Below are 16,465 nucleotides of genomic sequence, written 5' to 3' on the forward strand. Positions count from 1 at the left end.
GGGAGATGCCCACGTATCCTCTGGAAAAGCAGACACTAATGTAGATGGAGACCACAAACAACTTTGGCCTAACTCAGTCTCAGGTGGGCATGAGGGCAGGCATTAGAGTAGGTCTTGGTCCAGTCCTCACTCCCTTTTCTTGTTTTGAGTCTGCACAGTTGCTGGTGTTACTTGTGGATTGAAAAGCACATGTAGGCTACAGTGTATGTCTTTTGGAGCTGACTGGGATGAGAGTGACCAGGGAGGTGATGGCTGACCTGTGCAGAGCATGAACTGTCGTCTTTGGGGCTGCATTCAGTTTAGTAGTTAGAACATGACTGCATGTCACCATTCCTGATGGCTTTGCTCCTGACAGCCCTAGGACAGGGAAATTACCAGCGAGATCCACTGATCCAGCAGTAGTTTGAGAATTAAACATTTCAACCTGAGTCTTTAGCTGTCACTTTGCATTATTTCTTCCACTTATAAAATGGGGCCAGGCACAGTGGCTTACTCCTGTAACTTCAACTATTTGGGAGGCCGTGAGGGGCAGATCACTTGAGCTCAGGGACTGGCCTGGGGAATATGGCAAAACACTCGTATCTACCACAAATACAAAACTAGCTGGGCATGGTGGTGTGCTCCTGTAGTCCCAGCTACTTGGGGGCACTGAGGCGGGAGGATCACTTGAGCCCGGGAGATGGAGGCTTCAGTGAGCCATGTTTGTGCCATTGCACTCCAGCCTGGGCAATAGAGCAAGACCCCGTCTCAAAAAATAATAGTAATAAAAATAAAATAAGACGAGACTATTTCTCCCATTATGAGGATAACTCTCTTTTGGTAACTTTGAAAATGCCATAACAATATTGCCTAGAAAACAGTCATTTGACTTGTGTAGGCCCATGACAAGATGGGAAAAATTAACTCCGAGGCATGTTTTCTACTTCCTCACTTTTCCTGGTCACCCCTTTGATATGGTGGTTATTTCATCTGAATAATAACAGTCTAAAAGCACTGAATCAGGCACCCCAAGAATGTCAGTTTCTTACATTCTCACCCTAAGGACTCTTATTCCCATCTGTAGTGACCAAGTAATGGCTTAGGAAGTTTCATGTTGGGAAGATGGTACATGGTCCTCATTTATAGCAACCTTTTAGTTAGAAATGAATCGTATTTATATTCTGTGATGACAGGTGTTCCGTGAGAGTGAAAGGTACATTTTGTTCAGAGGCAGCAATAGAACAGTGGCCTTCTTTGTCCATCTTTTCTCAGCATAGGACCCAGTTCTGGGGCCTGAAGGCTAATTGGCCCAGTGAGGGAATCTCTGATTTCTGCCTGCATTCCAACATTGGCACCAAAATGTAGCCATGGAGATTTAAGAATTGAGTGCTGTGGCTTGCTTCTCTTGGTGTACAGGTTATTCTCTGCAACCTGTGTCTTCGACTTTTTGTAGTTCTCAACTATGTCAGTTATCTCATTATTTTAGGACATTATGCTACTTGAAATGTAGTCATTCTCACCTCTTTCCTATACTCATTATCCATTGAAAACTGAGCTTTCTCTTCAATTTGGATCTAATTCAAAGATTCAGAAGCCCTAATGGTATGAAATTGAGTGCACTGAGGGCTTCAGTTTTCCCTTAGAGAAAATGGGACAAATACCAGCCTGCATAGGTGTTTAGACAGGCCAGGAAGGCTTAGGTCATATAGATTCTGAGGACCCAAGCTGAAAATAGTGTCATTTCGGTGTGTAGAAGGATCAGGGAGGACGTAGATGTCTCCTCTAGGTTTTATAAGGCCACTTTACAGAAGTAGTTATGTAAAAGGTAAACATTTGTGTGTAGGCTGTGTTGTTGGTTTGGGCATTAGGAGAAATTCTAATTCCTCATTTTCCCTTTGACTATTATGCTCAGACTGACCATACCACCACCTGCAGATGGATATTGCAGCATTGGAACAGGGGCTGAGTGTACTAGGAACTTTGGTGGCCATGTGACAGGTGGCTTAATAGACCCTTACTTTTGGGTAAAAGTTCTTTTTTTTATTTTTATTTTTTGAGACAGAGTCTCGCTCTGTCACCCAGGCTGGAGTGCAGTGGCGCGATCTGGCTCACAGCAAGTTCTGCCTCCTGGGTTCATGCCATTCTCCTGCCTCAGCCTCCCCAGTAGCTGGGACTACAGGCACCTACCACCACGCCTCGCTAATTTTTTGTATTTTTAGTAGAGACGGGTTTCACCATGTTAGTCAGGATGGCCTCAATCTCCTGACCCTGTGATCTGCCCGTCTCGGCCTCCCACAGTGCTGGGATTACAGGCATGAGCTACCGCGCCTGGCCGGGTAAAAGTTCTTAACTGCATTTAGGTTTCTTCCATGCTCTGCTTTCTGTTCTGGCCAGGCCACGTGACTCCTGCTTAGTGTTAGTATGTTTCCTGGTTCCTCACCCATGGCTGTCATGCGAGGAAAGACTTAAAAATCTCTTGAGTTTTAGTACATCTTGGAAAATCTCTGGGGCTGTTTGTGCATACACGTACTCATAAAAGCACTTTTAGCCAGGACTCCTTTAAAAAGAAAAAAAAAAAGGATTTAAGAGTTTCCTGTGTATGTACATCCTGCCTGCTAGAACCTCTTGGGTGTTTGGGGATTAATGGATTTGGTTGTGTACATACTTGTTTCCTTACCGCTAAACCTCCCATTTCCAGATTTTTCCCCCTTCCCCTTAAGGTAAGCTATGACTTGCACAGAATAGATTTCTGAACCCATATTTAAACTCACCTTATTCCCTTTTAGTAACTTTTCTTGAAATGTGTCACAGTTTCCATACTTTGGCAGCCAAAGTCTCCTTTTCAGTCAAACTTTCAGAGACCTCATTTCATTCTGTTTTTTCACCTAATCTTTATAGTGGATGTCACTGCTTTTTTTTCTCTCTACACACTGTAGCTTCTCCTCCAACCATTCCTCACCACTTCTAGTGTCAGACAATGCTGCTTTGTTTTCCCAGGCTTGCATTCTCTGTCTGCATTCCCTACTTCTTATGTTGTAGCGTTAGAAAATGTGTGTTTTATATAAGCCCCTGTCATTCAGAAAGTAACCTCTAACTTGTGTTTTCTTTCTTCTCTTCTGATGTTCTCATTGCAGGAGTCTGGTTGGAAGCAAATGTTTTTTTAATGGACTTGCATCTCCTCACCTTGATCAGGACTAAAGGACGGAGGCCGCCCCACCCCCTTCCCTTTCCTCCAAACCCCTAACTCCCTCCAGACACCCAGGGAATACCCTCTGCCCCACAGGATTGAAGACTGCTTGGCAGCCCTCCCAATCCCACAGCTCCTGTTTGCCAGGGGAAAGAACCTAAAGACTTCGTGTGATTGGGAGGGGTGGCAGACAGGAAGAAAAGAACATGTCCAGGCCCCTGGTCTCCATAGAGAATGGTGCTTTGTCCAAGAAAACGTATGAGTTTCTGATTTCTCCGGGAGCAGTTCAATGGTGAGGTTGATGGGAAGACTTCCTTCCCAAAGAAAATAGATCCTCCATGCAGGATCTAGGAGAGTGACTGGGTGTGCCAAAATATGCCCAGGGTCCTGCCCTCAGCACTAGATTTAATGGGGCCAAGAGGGTCCAAACCCCCTTGCTAACATACCACTTCTTTGTTTAACTCCTTTACCTTCCCAGCCCTTTGAGGAGGGACCATGAGAACAGAAATTACCTTATGCAAAGCTACTTCTGTTCCTGCTTTCCCTCTCACATATTGACGGTTTATTTCCTTGACCTCCCAGAGGGCTGAACTCTTTCAACTCTGCGCTGCCCAGCCTTCTCAGTGGACTTGCCCCTCCTAAGCAGAGAAGGCCTATGAGGTTGCTTTCTGCTGGGAAGCCTGGCAGAGCCAATTACCACCCTCTGCTGCTTAGTGCTTGGGTACCTCTTGCAATAACCAGCTCTTAGTTGTTCCCTTTCCCTGGGGCTTTTCCATTTAACACATGGAGCCCTTCCCCCAGAAGGCTACTTCCTTGTTTTAGAGGAAGGTACTGCCCATTGGGAGATGGGGACATTGGGACCTCAGCAATGAAGAACCCTTGTGAAGTAACCAGGAGGAATGGGGAAAGAAGCAAGTTGGGCAGGATATGGCCTACTTTCATAGGCTTTTCTTCTTTCAGGTTTGATGTAAGCATGGGCTTGCATTCCCCAGGTACATACTTTTACTTATTGTGGGATAACCTGGCACTAGTAGGCAGGTAAAGTCACAAATTTGGTGTCTTTTCACCTTTTGACTGTTGACTTAATAGCTCCTCTCAGTCTGCCTGGAGATACTTCCTGCCTCAGATGAGGAGCCAGAAGAAACAAAGCCCGACTTGAATGAACTCAGCTCAAGAGTTCTAAGGACCAGCATTCTGGGGGCCATTTTCTCTACAGGCAAATGGAATTGCTTTTCCATAACATCCAAATTGTAATGTGGTTGCTGCTGAAGGAGGAGGCAGCAGCGAGGTCCTGCGGTACCCATGGGGTGATGCTACTTCTGCATGCATCTACAGGGCATCTGACATCTAACATGAGATGTGGCATGTGAGATGAGACTTGGCATGTGAGACATAGGGTCACTAGAGACCCTTCTGGGTCAGAGGAGAGAGACTGAATTGGACTAAAGCCTTCCTCTGTTCCCAGCACGTTTCTCATATAGCCCTCAGTCACTGAGGGAGTCCCCCGCAGGGTTGGAGAGGCACATTCCCTTGGGACAGAGGCTACAGGTTGGAGCTTTTTTCCCCCTGTCCCCCAATCCCATCCCCACCTCCACTTCAGAACATGGCACCCCACCCAACTGGCCAAGTGTTAAGTGATGTGCTTATTGAGAGCAACTCCGGGTGTCTTTTAAAATGTAGAGAAAAACAAGGTGACAGTTTAAGGAAAAATATATATAGAATACCAGAAATGCCGTTTGCCCGGAGAATTTTTTTCTCCCCATTTTTGTTTTGTTTTTACTCTCAATGACACAATTTTTAGTTTTATTTCCTGATAGCAAAAGGAAAAAAAAACACCCATCCCTCAAAAAGGCCAAGGTCCCGTCCCCCTGTTGTCGGTGATTTGTTTGTCTTTCTGATAGGTTGAAAATTGTGTAATAAACTTGATGACGCTGTCAATCTTTTATACTGCATTGTATTTTTTTCCTTTTGTAACAAAATATTTTTAAATAATAAATGGGGTGTGAGCTGTTTTATGGATTCTGCATTGAATAGATTTGTTGAGGTGTCTGGGGTATGGGCATGGGCTGATGTAGACACACAAATACCGTGAAATGCCAAGTTCTTAGCCAGGATTGCATGTCAGGCAGTGATACATGGCTTTAGTTGACTGTGGAAAGCCTCCTAAGAGACCTCTAATGCAAACCTTTGGAGGCATCCCTTAAGGTTTAGCTTTTTTCCTTGGCCATCTAAACGTTTAAGCTGGTTAAACTTCCAAGTTATCCTTTACCCTTCGAGATTCCTAAGACTTGTTTTCAGAGCAAATGTTCTACCTTGTACAGTCAAATTCCAATGTCAAGTTCAGGAAGGGAAGAATCTTTTGATAGGAGTTAGAAGACCTGACTGGTAGTGCCTAGTTCACCACCTGTAAATATGGACAAGCAGTGTAACCCTGGTCTTTTTCACCTACAAAATGAAAATAATAGCTGTTCTGCCTTCTGCACATGAATGTTTTAAGAAACAGATAACAAATGTGAATGTTTATTATAAACTAAATATGCGGAAGTATATAGTGTGGGTGATCTTGGGCTCCAGAAAAGCTTTTGGCTTAAAAAAGCCAGGTGAAGGGAGGGTTCAATGATAAAAAAGTGAGCCACAGACCAGATGATAATGTGTATTGGTACCAGGAATGGCAACATGAGTGTAAAAACAAGCTTTAGGAGAAGAGACATTCCATAGAGGGGCTATCAAGATGTGAAACTTAAAGGAGGAAAAAAAAGTAGTTGGAATACCTCAGAATGTAAACTATTACTTTCAAATTGGGTTCCATGGTAACCCACATCTTAGTTGTACGTCATGCTTGCTAAGACACCTGTTCCTATGCTGTAGCAATCTCTAGTTAAGGTCTAGGTGTCTGGTTTTTATGCCCCAGATGACTTACAAACTAAATTGTGAGGACTGGTAGCTTAGAGGCAAAATTGAGCTTCATCTAGGAGGTACCATGGTGGTGTAGAAAAGGAAGGACTTTATGGTTACTCTAGGTTCAAATCCCAATTCCATTTCTAAGCTGAATGCCCTTGGACACATGACTTAACATCTGATTAATTTCCTTCTGCCTCATAGGATCATTATATGAATGAAATAACACTTTGCCAGGCACTGGATGATTAGTAGTCTCCACAAGCTGCTGCCATGGTATGGAGCCAGAATCTGAATCTGTGTCCTAAATGCTTCCTAAACTGGGCCAGACCACTGCTGTCACTTGCTGGTTCTAGCCATGAGTGTGAGTAGCTGAGCAGGCCTCTGCCAGTTTATGCCCAGGGCCTGTTGCTTTGCTCAGTTCTTGCCACTGTGCCAGAATGTTGGCACCTCCAGTTCTATGTGGACTGTAAAGCACTTCCCTTGACTAGTGAGCACAGCCTCTGGCCACGATAAATCTCAAAGACTAGCTACGCTGATTCCTGTCCTCCACTGCCTCGGTTTCTGTTGTATGTCTTAATCACATGACTAACTGCATCTACACAGGTGGTTCCATCAAGCATCAGAAAAATGAACATCAAGCAACCCACAGGAAGCACAATGTCCTAAACCTCCACATAACCATCCAGTAAACAAGAGGACTTCCTATTCCTAATCACAGCCTCATTTTCAACCATCATTCTCATCCTCATATGAGGATATGGATTTCCTTGATCCGGACAGACTCCTAAGGCAAGAGTTCTAGTTCTTTTTTGTTTTGTTTTGTTTTTTTGAGATGGAGTCTCGCTCTGTGGCCCAGGCTGGAGTGAGTGGCCGGATCTCGGCTCACTGCAAGCTCCGCCTCCCGGGTTTACGCCATTCTCCTGCCTCAGCCTCCCGAGTAGCTGGGACTACAGGTGCCGCCGCCTCGCCCGGCTAGTTTTTTGTATTTTTAGTAGAGACGGGGTTTCACCGTGTTAGCCAGGATGGTCTCGATCTCCTGACCTCGTGATCCACCCGTCTCGGCCTCCCAAAGTGCTGGGATTACAGGTGTGAGCCACCGCGCCCGGCCTAAGAGTGCTAGTTCTACCTGTTAATAACCAGATGTGTGGTGCTGGTTACGTCACTTCTCACCTCTAAGCCTGCAAAGTCTGGGGTTAGACTTGGTTCATCTCTAAGATAGGTCTTTAAATTCTAATGGATTTTATAAGGTGCCCTTAAACTTCCAATTGAGCCTTCCAATCATTTATCCATATTGCTGTGGGGGTGAGCTTAATCAGTGAACCTCTAAATTAAATAGGCCATATAGAATGGGCTCTCTTCCAGTTTGATACCAGTGACTTCTTCAAAACAGGGATAAAGTAGCAGAAAATTGGTATTAGTGAGATTTGTGATTATCAGGGCAGTTCCTATTGAAGGTTTTGTTACTGTTTCATGGTTGATTAGATCTATCTACTCTGGTTTTTGGATAGTCCCCAAGGGCAGCTGGGAGGCAAGGGCACATAAGGGGTAGGAAACAAAACAAAGCATCAGTGCTTTGGACAGCAGAGCCCCTCAGGATGAGAATGAGCCTGATCATAGTAAGAGTTAAAAACCAGCATAGAATGCTTAAAGTTACATTTTACTTTTGAGTAAGAGCAGATAATCTAGGATTCATCTGAAAGCAGACAGAAGAGCCTCAAGGTTTTCTGAAGTGGATTCTGTCATGGCTCCTCGTGGCTTCTTGGAATTAAAAAACATGGCCACTGGTGGGCGCAGAGGCTCACGCCCGTAATCCCAGGACTTTGGGAGGCCGAGGCAGGTGGATCACCTGAGGTCAGGAGTTCGAGACCAGCCTAGTCAACGTGGTGAAACCCTGTGTCTACTGAAAATACAAAAATTGGCTGGGCATGGTAGCGGGCACCTGTAATCCCAGCTACTTGGAAGGCTCAGGCAGAACAATCGCTTGAACCTGGGAGGTGGAGGTTGCAGTGAGCCGAGATCGCACCATTGCACTCCAGCCTGGGCGACAAGAGCGAAACTCTGTCTCAAAAAAATAAATAAATAAATAAAAAGCACATAGCCACTACCTAGAAAAACAGGAATAATATTAAAGATGCTTACTTGGAGAAAGGAAGTATAAATTGATCTAGAGTGACAGTTCTCCAGCTTAAAAAAAGAAAGTGTTCCTTTTATGTTAATTCCAAATTTTGTTTTTGAGACAGGGTCTCACTCCTGCACAGGTTGGAGTACAAACATAGCTCCCTGCAGTCTTGACCTCCTGGGCTCAAGCTATCCTCCTGCCACAGCCTCCTGAGTAGCTGGGACTACAGGTGTGCCTCACTACACCTGGCTCATTTTTAATTTTTTTTTTTTTTTTTTTTTTTTTTTTGAGACAGAGTCTTGCCCTCTGTCATCCAGGCTGGAGTAGAGTGGTGCGATCTCGGCTCACTGCAGCCTCCGCCTCCTGGGTTCACGCCATTCTCCTGCCTCAGCTTCCCAAGTAGCTGGGACTACAGGCGCCCACCACCACGCCTGGCTAATTTTTTTTTTTTTTTGTATTTTTAGTAGAGACAGGGTTTCACCATGTTAGCCAGGATGGTCTCAATCTCCTGACCTCGTGATCTGCCTGCCTCAGCCTCCCAAAGTGCTGGGATTACAGGCTTGAGCCACCACGCCTGGCCGAATTTTTAAATTTTTTGTAGAGACAAGGTTCTCACCATATTACCTAGGCTGGTCACAAATTCCTGGACTCATGTGATCCTCCTGCTTCAGCCTCCCAACGTGTTGGGATCACAAGTGTAAGCCACTGTGCCAGGCCTCAAAATACTAAAATAAGTGACCAAAAAAAAATCGGCTGGGTCCGGGCGCAGTGGCTCAAGCTTGTAATCCCAGCACTTTGGGAGGCCGAGACGGGCGGATCACGAGGTCAGGAGATCGAGACCATCCTGGCTAACACGGTGAAACCCTGTCTCTACTAAAAAATACAAAAAACTAGCCGGGCGAGGTGGCGGGCGCCTGTAGACCCAGCTACTCGGCAGGCTGAGGCAGGAGAATGGCGTAAACCCGGGAGGCGGAGCTTGCAGTGAGCTGAGATCCGGCCACTGCACCCCAGCCTGGGCGACAGAGCCAGACTCCATCTCAAAAAAAAAAAAAAAAAAAATCAGCTGGTTGCAGTGGCTCACACCAGTACTCCTAGCACATGAGGAGGCAGAGGCGGGAGGACTACTTGAGCTCAGGAGTTAGAGACCAGTCTGAGCAACAGAGTGAGACCCTATCTCTACAATGAATACAAAAATTAGTTGGCTGGGCACGGTGGCTCACGCCTGTAACCCCAGCACTTTGGGAGGCCAGCAGGCAGATCACGAGGTCAGGAGTTTGAGACCAGGCTGGCCAGCATGGTGAAACCCCGTCTCTACCAAAAATACAAAAAAAAATTAGCCCGGCATGGTGGTGCACACCTGTATTCCCAGCTACTTGGGAGGCTGAGGCAGGAGAATCGCTTGAACCCAGGAGGCGGAGGTTGCGGTAAGCTGAGATTGTGCCACTGCACTGCAGTCTATCCAGTCTAGGTGACAGAGTGAGACCCCGTCTCAAAAAAAAAAAAAAAAAAGGCCAGGCATGATGGTGTGTGCCTGTAGTCCCACCTACTTGAGAGGCTGATGTGGGAGGATCGCATGAGCTAGGGAGGCAGAGGTTGCAGTGAGCCAAGATCACGCCACTGCACTGCAGCCTGGATGACAGACTGAGACACTGTCTCCAAAATTTAAAAAAAAAAAAAGTTAGTTTAGAATATGCTTCTTCCAGTTACACATGGCCCACTGGAAAAGAGCTAACAATTCCCTGTAAGAAAGAGTGAGACCAGATGCTGACTTTGGGGCAGAGTGAAGCAAATAAGCAGTCTTTTGCATGATGAGAGACTTGAAGAAGAAACAGAGGATGGCAGTGCATTCAGGGTTTAATTTAGGCTGCAGCTTGGGGAAGAAAATCAGTGGTCATCACTGCCTTTGTGTGCACACTGTATCACTAAGCAAAGCTCCTGAGAACAAACCGCTGGGATAGTCACGACCCTCTCTTGGAGTAGATGAATTCTAGGGACAGGTGCCATAAAGAAAGGCTGCAACCCCCACAACAGAAAATACATATTTATTAAAAATAAAGTTAGTTTCATGATGACAGTAGAAAAATAACACTATGAGCTACTAAAAACGTTCTGGAAACTCAGTCTCCGAGGACTGGGGTGAGAGGCTTTCGCATCACTCTGGAAACCCACCAACATGAGGCTCTCTGTGCTCATGTGGGATAGGTATGGCACAACTCGCACAGGGAGCATGTGGCTCAGGTCCTGCTTGAAGCCCAAGGACCCTAGATGGTCCACACGAGATGCGCTGGCCACGGTGATCAAAGAGGAGAACTTGAGGTCAGCAGGGGACTGGTTCTGAGAAGGGGCAGGATGGGAATAACCTTGCCCGTCCCTATGCTGGAGTGTAGAACAGTCTCTCGAGCTGATGGTCCTGGTTTAGAAGATGGCCCCTACTGGCCTTATGCTGAGTTGCTTGCCCAAATGTCTGTGCTGAAGAAAAGCCACACAGCCTTTCTCAGGATAACTTGCCCCACCAATTCTCACTGGTGTGGCTAAAGTCCCAGAAGCAATATGTGTGGTGTCAGCCTGATGGGCTGCTGGCTGAAATTCTGTACTTCAAATCCTGTCCATACTGATGGCAGAAAGAAAGAAAATGTTAAAAGACCAGTGAATGAGAGTAGCTGGCCTCGACTGTTCTATATTCCAAGTCTCCTGGCCCCAAAGAATAGGGAGAGTATCCTCCCTGAGTGGGAATCGATCTACCTACCCTAAACAGGAAAGGCAATCCACTAGCCACCCCTTTCCCCCACTAGAGAAAAGTCTTCTAGATCCCTTAGGCTTCAGAAGAATACTGAATCCCTCCCTGGGATGGGAACCCAACCCTCTGGTGATGAGAAATGGTCCCTCAGCGAAGCAGTACCTGGAGAAAGCAGCCAAGGTGAGCACCTCAAGTAAAAGCTCTGAGCCACAGAAGAAGAGCAAGATGCCGTTCATGATGGCTTCCAGGCGAAGTACATAGGTCTGCAGCAGCAGGTAATAGGAGGCCATCATGGCAGATGGGAAGGTCAAGGCCACGCTAATACTGAGTGGCATCTTTCGCTGGCAGAGGTTTCCCTTTGTACCTGTGTCAGACAGAACCCATGGAGTCATCTCCAAATGGTCTGCTTTTCCTGGCCCAGGGGAAAGATGTGGGAGATGTGATGGAATGGCAAGGCACAAAAAATGATCCTGAGTGGGGTGCACAGATTTATAAATGGGGTCCCACTGTACTGAAAGTTTGAGGCTTGGCAGAGTTACAAGATTAAAGTCACTTAATCCAGAGGTCCTGCTTCCAGTATGGTCCCCACTCAAGGGACAATGGGATCTTTATTTGGGAAAAAAAATTTTTTTTGATTATAAAAATAATATATAATCATTTAAAAATTTTTAATGGCCGGGCACGGTGGCTCACGCCTATAATCCCAGCACTCTGGGAGTCCGAGGCGGGCGGATCACAAGGTCAGGAGATCGAGACCATCCTGGCTAACACAGTGAAACCCCGTCTCTACTAAAAATATAAAAAAATATAGCTCAAGCCTGTAATCCCAGCACTTTGGGAGGCCGAGACGGGCGGATCACGAGGTCAGGAGATCGAGACCATCCTGGCTAACACGGTGAAACCCCGTCTCTACTAAAAAATACAAAAAACTAGCCAGGTGAGGTGGCGGGCGCCTGTAGTCCCAGCTACTCGGGAGGCTGAGGCAGGAGAATGGCGTAAACCCGGGAGGCGGAGCTTGCAGTGAGCTGAGATCCGGCCACTGCACTCCAGCGCGGGCGACAGACCAAGACTCCGTCTCAAAAAAAAAAAAAAAAAAAAGAGTAAAATATTACATGGTAATAACTATTACTGAAAAGAGTTGTACTAAATTAAATTACCACAAAAGTATATAACAATCTGTTCCCTACACCCTAATACTGGGTGTTATAAATCTTTATCTCTGCCAGTCTGATGGGTAAAAGACATTACTTTGTTTCAATTTGATATTTATTAGTGAGTTTGAGCATCTTGTCAAGTTTTACTGGTTCTCTGTAATTATTTTTACATGAACTGCCTATTAATGTCTCTTACCAAATTTTTTTTTTTTTTTGATTCTCACTTTGTCACCCAGGCTGGAGTGCAGTGGGTCATCTTGGCTCACTGCAACCTCCGCCTCCTGGGAGTTCAAGTGATTCTCCTGTCTCAGCCTCCCGAGTAGCTGGGATTATAGGCATGCACCACCACAACCGGCTAATTTTTGTATTTTTAGTAGAGATGGGGTTTCACCATGTTGGCCAAGCTGGTCTCAAACTCCTCACCCGCCTTGGCCTCCTGTACTGCTGGGATTACAGGCGTGAGCCACTGCGCCCGGCCAATATTTAAATTTATTTTGTCTTTTCCTTAGAGATTTATGTGAGCCTTCTTTTATCCTTTCTTATGTGTTGCAAGTAATTTTGTTCCTAAGTTTGTGCTTTAACATTTATTTCAGGGATGACATATTCTAACAAATAAGGGTTTTGCTCTGTATTTCTGGGATTATAAAACTTGTCCTACAGGGCAAGCATGTTGGCTCACGCCTGTAATCTCAGCACCTTGGGGAGGCCAAGGCGGGAGGATTGCTTGAGGCCAGGAGTTTCAGACCAGCCTGGGAAATGAGGCAAGACACTGTCTCTACAAAAAACACAAAATGAGCCAGGCATGATGTCGCACGCCTGTGGTCCCAGCTACTCAGGAGGCTGAAGTTGGAGGACTGCTTGAGCCCAGGGCTTCAAGGCTGCTGTGCATTATGATCGTACCACTGTACTCCAGCCTAGGTGACAGAATGAGACCCTGTCTCAAATAAATAAATGTTTAAAAAACAAAATCCGGTCAGGTGTGATGGCTCACACCTATAATCCCAGCACTTTGGGAGGCCAAGACAGGTAGATCATGAGGTCAGGAGATCAAGACTATCCTAGCCAACATGGTGAAACTCCATCTCTACTAAAAATACAAAAATTTGCCAGGCATGGTGGTGGGCGCCTGCAGTCCCAGCTACTCAAGAGTCTGAGACAGGAGAATCGCTTGAACCCGGGAGGCGGAGGTTGCAGTGAGCCGAGATCGTGCCACTGCACTCCAGCCTGGCAGACACAGTAAGACTCTGTCTCCAAAAAAAAAAAAAAAAATTCCGGCCAGGTGCAGTGGTAATCCCACCACTTTGGGAGGCTAAGGCAGGCGGATCACAAGGTCAAGAGATGGAGACCATCCTGGCCAATATGGTGAAACCCCGTCTCTACTAAAAATACAAAAATTAGCTGGGAGCAGTGGTGAACGCCTGTAGTCCCAGCTACTCGGCAGGCTGAGGCAGAAGAATCGCTTGATCCTGGGAGGCAGAGGTTGCAGTGATCCGAGATCGTGCCACTGCACTCCAGCCTGGCGACAGAGAGAGACTCCATCTCAAAAAAAAAAAAAAAAAAAAAAAATTCTACAGAGATCCTTATTCAGAGATTTGTTAGGGATCTTAGTACTGATCTGTGCAGGATACGCTGCCTGCCCTGACATGGAGTTACAACTGAACCTGTTCCCCCAAGAATACTAGTGAGAAGAACCAGGCACTCCTTTTGCTGTTAGGCAGCTGGGAAGGAATCATCTAATATCCCATTCTATTGCCCATCTCTAGCCTTACAGAGCAACAAACAGGTAAATCCTGACCCAATGTATGAAGCAGCAACTTGAAACTTCAGAGAGGGAGTAATGGGATATACAGATCCAGTCTCTGATAGTCAACCTAGGTTATGTACGTTTCTTGTTAATCAAGTTACAGATACCAGCTTGTCTCATAAAGAGTGGAAATATTCTCTGGACAACACTCACCAAAAAACAGGCGAACTACTTCAATTCCAAGATAAAGGAGGAGCATCACCACATCCAGTACTAGGTTAGCTGTTGGATATGGTAGCAGAACACCTGCCAATACAAAAGCCAGAGTTTGCAAATAGCATAAAACAGCATCCACAAGAACTGCCACACACTTGAGAAGAAAGAGGACATCAGTCTCAGCTTTCCATGAGCTAGTTAGTGAAATGTGGGCATTATTACAGCTGCAGGATACATAAACTCACAGTGCGACCCAGGCTCATTATTATGCCATTTTACTCCTAACTCCGAAAGACTCTGGGGACTCCACTCTCCAGAATGAGTGGATGCATATGGGTACACGGGCCACTGAATAGTTTCTAAGGGTCATCAATGGGCTTACAGTGGAGCTCAGCAAAGACCAGTGATGCGGGCAGAGTCAGAATGGAGAAGCCCACATTTCCCAAACTCAAGAAATTCTTGCTGAGAGGATGCCTATGGAATCATACTCAAAGAAGCCATCTGATGAGGAGGCCTGCCTTGCAGCGACAAAGAACCGCAGGGGGCAGAAAAGAGCTGAAAATAAGAAGGTTCTTGGTCGGAGTTGGCTCTGAGCTGAAGTGGGGAAGGGGTGCTGTCGTCAAGCCCCACGCTTTCCTTACCTTTATACAGAAATATGAAAAGTTCCAGCAGGAAATAGGTAGCATTATACCACGCGTTCAGAAAGAACAGGATTTCCAGCGGGGTGGAGGACAACCGTTTACCTGAAACAGCAGCACAGAAAAGTGGGATGGGCAGGAAGGCAGCTCCCTCTCTGCTCCTATGGGTTGGTGTCTAACTGGGGAAACCAGACGCCGCAACTAATGGGACCGGCCACCCAGGGGCACTTCTGGTTGCTGATAATGAGGGGCGAGGGTACGGGGTGGATGTGGAGGGGGCTTCCCTCGTTTCCCAGGAATCACCGTGAAACTCGACTCTTCAGCTTCAGGAGTAAAAGTCAAGAGGTAACTCGCAGCTGACAGACATCTCAAAGATCTCACCCTGTCACTATTTGGGAGGGGAAGTTGGGGCGTGGAGACCAACAGATTCGTACCTGAGCCATCCTAGAAGTGGCCCAGCCAAGGATCTGCCGCTATTTGAGCCACGCACCTTGAAACCTTCAGGGACCCAGGGTGGGCGGGTCCGCGGAAGCCCGCTTTGGACCAGGGAGGCGCGATGTCCCTAACGCTACAGAATGGAGGGTTTAGGTCAAGCTCTGGGACAGAGGTGCGAGGGAGGGATCAAAGGGAAAGGGACCAGCGACTCACACACCTCCGGAATCTCACCTCGCGGCGCCATCTTCAGTCCCCGTGGAAACTGCGTACGCTGCCACAGCGACTCCCGGAGCAGCGCGGCCCTGCCGGAAACAGAGACTGAGCGGCCGGGGTTTCCGGCCCCTCTGCCCGCCCGCGGCACTCTGTGGTCACCCGGAGCGGGACGAGCTCGGGCCAGGCCGCAAGTGGTCCTCGCTCGGATGTCCCCTCTCCAGACCTAAGGGAAAACAGTGACCGCCCACGACGCCGTCGTCTGCAGGAGCTCGGGGTTGTGGGGTAGGACCCTGGAGGCCCTTGGGCTACCGGGCGTTGGGCGGAAGTGGCCAGTTGTGACAATGTTACCAGGAGACTGGCAAATAGGTCCTACTCCCACGATTCCCATTTTTCGACAGAAGACGAGAAACGGTGTGAGCGACAGATCTCTGCAAATGCGGGATGGGAGTTAGCATTGGTCTTTTCTGCGGTCGATTTACCTACCAGGTAGAGACACTAGGGAAATAGAGCGTCCTTTCCAGGAGCACACGTAAATAAACTGAAACGAGTCACCACGCGATCCCTAAAGTGGTGCAGTGGGAGCTGAGAGGACAAAGTGCTCTCAGGTGGAAATCTAAGTTAGTTTCCAAGAGACGGCCTGTGAGCTGGGCTTCAAAGCCTGCCTGATTCGGGTTTGCAGCGGTAAGAGCGTGTTGCTGGCGGGGCTTAGTGGCTCACGCCTGTGATCCCAGCACTTTGGGAGGCCGAGGCGATGGATCACCTGAGGTCAGGAGTTCGAAACCAGCCTGGCCAACATGGCGAAACCCCGTCTCTACTAAAAATACAAAAATTAGCCAGACGTAGTGGCGCGCGCCAGTAGTTCCAGCTACTTGGGAGGCTGAGGTAGGAGAATCGCTGAGGTTGCAGTGAGCCGAGATTGCACCACCGCACTCCAGCCTGGGCGACAGTGAGACTCTGTCTCAAAAAAAAAAAAAAAAAAAAAAAAAGCGTTTTGCTGCAGGCAGGGAAGTGCAAAAAGAAGGGTTTTGAGAGGACTCAGGTTGACTTGACTTGGCTGTTAGCCCGTTGTCAATCAGGGTAAAGCCGGAAACAGATGGCGTGCTCCAAGCAGGTAACCTGAGGAAGGTGACTAGGCTTTATTT

At 47.1% G+C, this 16,465-nt stretch overlaps 2 protein-coding genes across 13 annotated transcripts in view; one reads left to right on the top strand and one right to left on the bottom strand.

Moving 5' to 3' along the window:
- Positions 1-5,111, top strand: part of CPSF7 (cleavage and polyadenylation specific factor 7) — a 28,505-nt gene extending 23,394 nt beyond the window's left edge. For 8 of the 10 annotated variants that reach the window (XM_007996138.3, XM_007996163.3, XM_037999237.2 and 5 more), the window contains one exon: positions 3,114-5,111. The gene's annotated coding sequence lies outside the window, so the exon portion shown is untranslated. The remainder of the gene's footprint in view (positions 1-3,113) is intronic. The other 2 variants (XR_005240591.2, XR_012093026.1) reach the window with 1 other exon arrangement.
- Positions 5,112-10,212: 5,101 nt separating this feature from the next.
- Positions 10,213-15,622, bottom strand: TMEM216 (transmembrane protein 216). 3 transcript variants are annotated; one of them, XM_007996215.3, is made up of 5 exons: positions 15,342-15,622; positions 14,679-14,780; positions 14,035-14,127; positions 11,086-11,287; positions 10,213-10,797 (listed from the first exon to the last, which is right to left on the bottom strand). In XM_007996215.3, exons 1-5 carry the CDS (start codon positions 15,352-15,354, stop codon positions 10,782-10,784), a joined length of 426 nt encoding a protein of 141 aa, XP_007994406.2. In that variant the 5' UTR covers positions 15,355-15,622; the 3' UTR covers positions 10,213-10,781. The 3 variants fall into 3 exon arrangements, with proteins under 3 accessions (XP_007994406.2, XP_007994416.2, XP_072871818.1); XM_007996225.3 differs by having other exon boundaries at positions 15,328-15,450; XM_073015717.1 differs by lacking the exon at positions 15,342-15,622 and adding an exon at positions 15,110-15,307.
- Positions 15,623-16,465: the final 843 nt, after the last annotated feature.

The sequence above is a fragment of the Chlorocebus sabaeus genome, chromosome 1 (genome assembly GCF_047675955.1).
Source record: "Chlorocebus sabaeus isolate Y175 chromosome 1, mChlSab1.0.hap1, whole genome shotgun sequence".
NCBI classification, from domain to species: Eukaryota; Metazoa; Chordata; class Mammalia; order Primates; family Cercopithecidae; genus Chlorocebus; species Chlorocebus sabaeus.